This window comes from Lampetra fluviatilis, unplaced genomic scaffold (genome assembly GCF_964198595.1).
Source record: "Lampetra fluviatilis unplaced genomic scaffold, kcLamFluv1.1 SCAFFOLD_718, whole genome shotgun sequence".
NCBI lineage: Eukaryota > Metazoa > Chordata > Hyperoartia > Petromyzontiformes > Petromyzontidae > Lampetra > Lampetra fluviatilis.
In genome coordinates, this window is record NW_027621099.1 from 45,001 (window position 1) to 53,041 (window position 8,041).

The 8,041-nt window shown below is 56.8% G+C and overlaps 1 protein-coding gene across 1 annotated transcript in view; it reads left to right on the forward strand.

Moving 5' to 3' along the window:
- Window positions 1-7,488, forward strand: part of RPF1 (ribosome production factor 1 homolog) — a 16,541-nt gene extending 9,053 nt beyond the window's left edge. The window contains exons 6-7 of the mRNA XM_078885189.1: window positions 219-304; window positions 7,279-7,488. Of these exons, the coding sequence (XP_078741315.1) occupies window positions 219-304; window positions 7,279-7,467 (275 nt within the window). The 3' untranslated portion in view covers window positions 7,468-7,488. The remainder of the gene's footprint in view (window positions 1-218; window positions 305-7,278) is intronic.
- The last annotated feature ends 553 nt before the right edge of the window (window positions 7,489-8,041 follow it).

Here is an 8,041-nt window from a genome sequence, read left to right on the forward strand (position 1 = left end):
GATGATGATGGTGGTGATGGTGATGATGATGATGATGATGGTGGTGATGGTGGTGATGGTGGTGATGGTGGTGATGGTGGTGATGATGATGATGGTGGTGATGGTGGTGGTGATGGTGGTGATGGTGGTGATGGTAATGATGATGATGGTGGTGGTGATGATGGTGATGATGGTGGTGATGGTGATGATGGCGGGTTTTTCCTGAGTGCTGCTCTCAGACGGAATGGTCATCTCGCACCTCCCACACGGACCCACCGCTCACTTCAAGATGAGTGGTGTTCGCTTGTGTAGCAAGCGAAGGAAGGTACACTCACTCACTCACTCAGGCACTCACTCACTCACTCACTCAGTCACTCACTCACTCACTCAGTCACTCACTCACTCACTCAGTCACTCAGTCACTCACCTACTCACCTACTCATTCATTCAGTCAGTCACTCAGTCACTCACTCAGTCACTCACTCACTCAGGCACTCACTCACTCACTCAGGCACTCACTCAGTCACTCACTCAGTCACTCACTCAGTCACTCACTCAGTCACTCACTCACTCAGTCACTCAGTCACTCACTCACTCACCTACTCACCTACTCATTCATTCAGTCAGTCACTCAGTCACTCACTCAGTCACTCACTCAGTCACTCACTCAGTCACTCAGTCACTCAGTCACTCACTCACCTACTCACCTACTCACCTACTCATTCATTCAGTCAGTCACTCAGTTACTCAGTCACTCACCCAGTCACTCACTCAGTCACTCACTCAGTCACTCACTCAGTCACTCAGTCACTCACTCACCTACTCACCTACTCACTCATTCAGTCAGTCACTCAGTTACTCACTCAGTTACTCACTCAGTCACTCACTCAGTCACTCATTCAGTCACTCACTCAGTCACTCAGTCACTCAGTCACTCACTCACCTACTCACCTACTCACCTACTCACTCATTCAGTCAGTCACTCAGTTACTCACTCAGTCACTCACTCAGTCACTCACTCAGTCACTCACTCAGTCACTCAGTCACTCACCTACTCACCTACTCACTCATTCAGTCAGTCACTCAGTTACTCACTCAGTCACTCACTCAGTCACTCACTCAGTCACTCACTCAGTCACTCACTCAGTCACTCACTCACTCACTCACCTACTCACCTACTCACTCACCGACTCACTCACTCACTCAGTCACTCACTCACTCAGTCACTCACTCACTCAGTCACTCACTCAGTCACTCACTCAGTCACTCACTCAGTCACTCACTCACCTACTCACCTACTCACCTACTCATTCAGTCAGTCACTCAGTTACTCAGTCACTCACTCAGTCACTCACTCAGTCACTCACTCACACACCACTCACTCACTCAGTCACTCACTCACCTACTCACCTACTCATTCAGTCAGTCACTCAGTTACTCACTCAGTCACTCACTCAGTCACTCACTCAGTCACTCACTCAGTCACTCAGTCACTCAGTCACCTACTCACTCACCGACTCACTCACTCAGTCAGTCACTCAGTCACTCACTCACCTACTCACTCACTCAGTCACTCACTCAGTCACTCACTCAGTCACTCAGTCACTCAGTCACTCACTCACCTACTCACCTACTCACCTACTCATTCATTCAGTCAGTCACTCAGTTACTCAGTCACTCACTCAGTCACTCACTCAGTCACTCACTCAGTCACTCACTCACTCAGTCACTCACTCACTCAGTCACTCACTCAGTCACTCACTCACTCACTCAGTCACTCACTCAGTCACTCACTCAGTCACTCACTCACTCACTCAGTCACTCACTCAGTCACTCACTCAGTCACTCACTCACTCAGTCACTCACTCAGTCACTCACTCAGTCACTCACTCAGTCACTCAGTCACTCACTCACCTACTCACCTACTCACCTACTCATTCATTCAGTCAGTCACTCACTCACTCAGTCACTCACTCAGTCACTCACTCAGTCACTCACTCAGTCACTCGTCACTCACTCAGTCACTCACTCAGTCACTCACTCAGTCACTCACTCAGTCACTCACTCAGTCACTCACTCAGTCACTCACTCAGTCACTCACTCAGTCACTCACTCACTCAGTCACTCACTCAGTCACTCACTCAGTCACTCAGTCACTCACTCACCTACTCACCTACTCACTCATTCAGTCAGTCACTCAGTTACTCACTCAGTTACTCACTCAGTCACTCACTCAGTCACTCACTCAGTCACTCACTCAGTCACTCAGTCACTCACTCACCTACTCACCTACTCACCTACTCACTCATTCAGTCAGTCACTCAGTTACTCAGTCACTCACTCAGTCACTCACTCACACACCACTCACTCACTCAGTCACTCACTCACCTACTCACCTACTCATTCAGTCAGTCACTCAGTTACTCACTCAGTCACTCACTCAGTCACTCACTCAGTCACTCACTCAGTCACTCACTCAGTCACTCACTCACCTACTCACCTACTCACTCATTCAGTCAGTCACTCAGTTACTCACTCAGTCACTCACTCAGTCACTCACTCAGTCACTCAGTCACTCAGTCACTCAGTCACTCACTCACCTACTCACCTACTCACCTACTCATTCATTCAGTCAGTCACTCAGTTACTCAATCACTCAGTCACTCACTCAGTCACTCACTCAGTCACTCACTCACACACCACTCACTCACTCAGTCACTCACTCAGTCACTCACTCACCTACTCACCTACTCACTCATTCAGTCAGTCACTCAGTCAGTCACTCAGTCACTCACTCACTCAGTCACTCACTCAGTCACTCACTCACTCACTCACCTACTCATCTACTCACTCATTCAGTCAGTCACTCAGTCAGTCAGTCACTCAGTCACTCACTCAGTCAGTCACTCACTCAGTCACTCACTCAGTCACTCACTCACCTACTCACCTACTCACTCATTCAGTCACTCAGTCAGTCACTCAGTCACTCACTCAGTCACTCACTCACCTACTCACTCACCGACTCACTCACTCAGTCAGTCACTCAGTCACTCACTCACCTACTCACTCACCTACTCACTTACTCACTCATTCAGTCAGTCACTCAGTTACTCACTCAGTCACTCACTCAGTCACTCACTCAGTCACTCACTCAGTCACTCACTCAGTCACTCACTCACCTACTCACCTACTCACCTACTCATTCATTCAGTCAGTCACTCAGTTACTCAATTACTCACTCAGTCACTCACTCAGTCACTCACTCACACACCACTCACTCACTCAGTCACTCACTCAGTCACTCACTCACCTACTCACCTACTCACTCATTCAGTCAGTCACTCAGTCAGTCACTCAGTCACTCAGTCACTCACTCAGTCACTCACTCACTCACTCACTCACCTACTCACCTACTCACTCATTCAGTCAGTCACTCAGTCAGTCAGTCACTCAGTCACTCACTCAGTCAGTCACTCAGTCACTCACTCAGTCACTCACTCACCTACTCACCTACTCACTCATTCAGTCACTCAGTCAGTCACTCAGTCACTCACTCAGTCACTCACTCACCTACTCACCTACTCACTCACCGACTCACTCACTCAGTCACTCACTCAGTCACTCACTCAGTCACTCACTCAGTCACTCACACACCACTCACTCAGTCACTCACTCAGTCACTCACTCAGTCACTCACTCAGTCACTCACTCACCTACTCACCTACTCACTCATTTAGTCAGTCACTCAGTCAGTCACTCAGTCACTCACTCAGTCACTCACTCACTCACTCAGTCACTCACTCAGTCACTCACTCACTCAGTCACTCACTCACTCAGTCACCCACCCACCCACCCACTCACCCACCCACCCACCCACCCACTCACTCACCCACCCACTCACACTCACTCACCCACTCACACTCACTCACCCACTCACCCACTCACACTCACTCACCCACTCACCCACCCACTCACTCACCCACTCACCCACTCTCTCAATCACCCACCCACTCACTCACCTACCCACCCACTCACCCACTCACTCAGCCACTCACTCACCTACCCACTCAGCCATTCACTGAGCCACTCACTCTCTCACCCACCCACCCACTCACCCACCCACTCACCCACCCACTCACTCACTCATCCACTCACCCACTCACTCACCCACCCACTCACTCACCCACTCTCCCACCCACTCACCCACCCACTCACTCACCTACCCACCCACTCACCCACCCACCCACTCACCCACTCACTCACTCACCCACCCACTCACTCACCCACTCTCCCACCCACCCACCCACTCACTCACCTACCCACCCACTCACCCACTCACTCACTCAGCCACTCACCCACTCAGTCACTCACTCACCTACTCACCCATCCACTCTCTCACTCAGCCACTCACTCACTCACCTACCCACTCAGCCATTCACTGAGCCACTCACTCTCTCACCCACCCACTCACCCACCCACCCACTCACCCACTCACTCACCCACTCACCCACCCACTCACCCACCCACCCACTCACCCACCCACTCACTCACCCACTCACTCACCCACTCACCCACCCACTCACCCACTCACTCACCCACCCACCCACTCACCCACTCACCCACCCACCCACCCACTCACCCACCCACTCACCCACCCACCCACCCACTCACCCACCCACCCACTCACCCACCCACCCACCCACTCACCCACTCACCCACTCACCCACCCACCCACTCACCCACCCACCCACCCACCCACCCACTCACTCACCCACCCACCCACTCACCCACCCACCCACTCACCCACCCACTCACCCACCCACTCACCCACTCACCCACCCACTCACCCACTCACCCACCCACTCACCCACCCACTCACCCACCCACCCACCCACTCACCCACCCCACCCACCCACCCACCCACCCCACTCACCCACCCACTCACCCACCCACTCACCCACCCACTCACCCACTCACCCACCCACTCACCCACTCACCCACCCACCCACTCACCCACCCACTCACCCACCCACTCACCCACCCACTCACCCACTCACCCACCCACCCACTCACCCACCCACCCACTCACCCACCCACTCACCCACTCACCCACCCACTCACCCACTCACCCCCCACTCACCCACCCACTCACCCACTCACCCACCCACTCACCCACCCACTCACCCACCCACTCACCCACTCACCCACCCACTCACCCACCCACCCACTCACCCACCCACTCACCCACCCACTCACCCACCCACTCACCCACCGACCCACCCACTCACCCACCCACTCACCCACCCACTCACCCACCCACCCACTCACTCACCCACCCACCCACTCACCCACCCACTCACCCACCCACCCACTCACCCACCCACTCACCCACCCCCACCCCCACCCCACCCCCACCCCCCCCACTCACCCACCCACCACCCACCCACCACCCACCCACCCACCCACACACCCACCCACCACCACCCACACCACCCACCACCCCACCCACCCCACCACTCACCCACCCACTCACCCACCCACTCACCCACTCACCCACCCACTCACCCACCCACTCACCCACTCACCCACCCACTCACCCACCCACTCACCCACCCACTCACCCACCCACTCACCCACTCACCCACCCACTCACCCACCCACCACCCACTCACCCACTCACTCACCCACTCACCCACCCACTCACCCACCCACCCACTCACCCACCCACCCACCCACTCACCCACCCACTCACCCACTCACCCACCCACTCACCCACCCACTCACCCACTCACCCACTCACTCACCCACTCACCCACCCACCCACTCACCCACTCACTCACCCACTCACCCACCCACCCACTCACCCACCCACTCACCCACCCACCCACCCACTCACCCACCCACTCACCCACCCACCCACCCACTCACCCACCCACTCACCCACCCACTCACCCACCCACCCACTCACCCACCCACTCACCCACCCACTCACCCACCCACCCACCCACCCACTCACCCACTCACCCACCCACTCACCTACCCACTCACCCACTCACCCACCCACTCACCCACTCACCCACCCACTCACCCACCCACTCACCCACTCACCCACCCACTCACCCACCCACTCACCCACTCACCCACCCACTCACCCACCCACTCACCCACCCACTCACCCACCCACTCACCCACTCACCCACCCACTCACCCACCCACTCACCCACTCACCCACTCACTCACCCACTCACCCACCCACTCACCCACCCACCCACTCACCCACCCACCCACCCACTCACCCACCCACTCACCCACTCACCCACCCACTCACCCACCCACTCACCCACTCACCCACTCACTCACCCACTCACCCACCCACCCACTCACCCACTCACTCACCCACTCACCCACCCACCCACTCACCCACCCACTCACCCACCCACTCACCCACTCACCCACCCACCCACTCACCCACCCACCCACTCACCCACCCACCACTCACCCACCCACTCACCCACCCACCCACTCACCCACCCACCCACTCACCCACCCACCCACTCACCCACTCACCCACTCACCCACCCACTCACCCACCCACTCACCCACTCACCCACTCACTCACCCACTCACCCACCCACTCACCCACCCACCCACTCACCCACCCACCCACTCACCCACCCACCCACTCACCCACCCACTCACCCACCCACTCACCCACCCACTCACCCACCCACTCACCCACCCACTCACCCACCCACTCACCCACCCACCCACTCACTCACCCACCCACTCACCCACCCACCCACTCACCCACTCATCCACCCACTCACCCACCCACCCACCCACCCACCCACTCACCCACCCACTCACCCACTCACCCACCCACCCACTCACCCACTCACCCACCCACTCACCCACCCACCCACTCACCCACCCACCCACCCACCCACTCACCCACTCACCCACCCACTCACCCACCCACCCCACTCACCCACTCACCCACCCACCCACCCACTCACCCACCCACTCACCCACCCACCCACTCACCCACTCACCCACCCACTCACCCACTCACCCACTCACCCACCCACTCACCCACCCACCCACTCACCCACTCACCCACCCACCCACTCACCCACTCACCCACCCACTCACCCACTCACCCACTCACCCACCCACTCACCCACCCACCCACTCACCCACTCACCCACCCACCCACTCACCCACTCACCCACTCACCCACTCACCCACCCACCCACTCACCCACTCACCCACCCTTGTATCCCTCCCCCCTCACTGAAGGCTCGTGACACGGCTCCCTCGGCGCTCGCCAACCCCGAGTTGATCCTGAACAATTTCTCGACGCGAGTCGGACTCCGTGTGGCGCGGCAACTTGCAGCGCTGCACCCGCACGGACCCAGCTTCACAGCACGGCGCGTGCTGACGTTTCACAACCAGCGCGACTTCGTGTTTTTCCGCCATCACCGGTGATGAGTCACTTAGACAGTCAGACAGGCAGTCAGACAGGCAGTCAGTCACTCGCTCAGTCGCTCAGTCACTCACTCACTCAGTTAGTCAGTCACTCAGTCACTCACTCAGTCAGTCACTCAGTTAGTCAGTCACTCACTCAGTCAGTCAGTCACTCAGTCAGTCACTCAGTCACTCAGTCAGTCACTCAGTCACTCACTCACTCACTCACCCGCACGGACCCAGCTTCACAGCACGGCGCGTGCTGACGTTTCACAACCAGCGCGACTTCGTGTTTTTCCGCCATCACCGGTGATGAGTCACTTAGGCAGTCAGACAGGCAGTCAGACAGGCAGTCAGTCACTCGCTCAGTCGCTCAGTCACTCACTCACTCAGTTAGTCAGTCACTCAGTCACTCACTCAGTCAGTCACTCAGTTAGTCAGTCACTCACTCAGTCAGTCAGTCACTCAGTCAGTCACTCAGTCACTCAGTCAGTCACTCAGTCACTCACTCACTCACTCACCCGCACGGACCCAGCTTCACAGCACGGCGCGTGCTGACGTTTCACAACCAGCGCGACTTCGTGTTTTTCCGCCA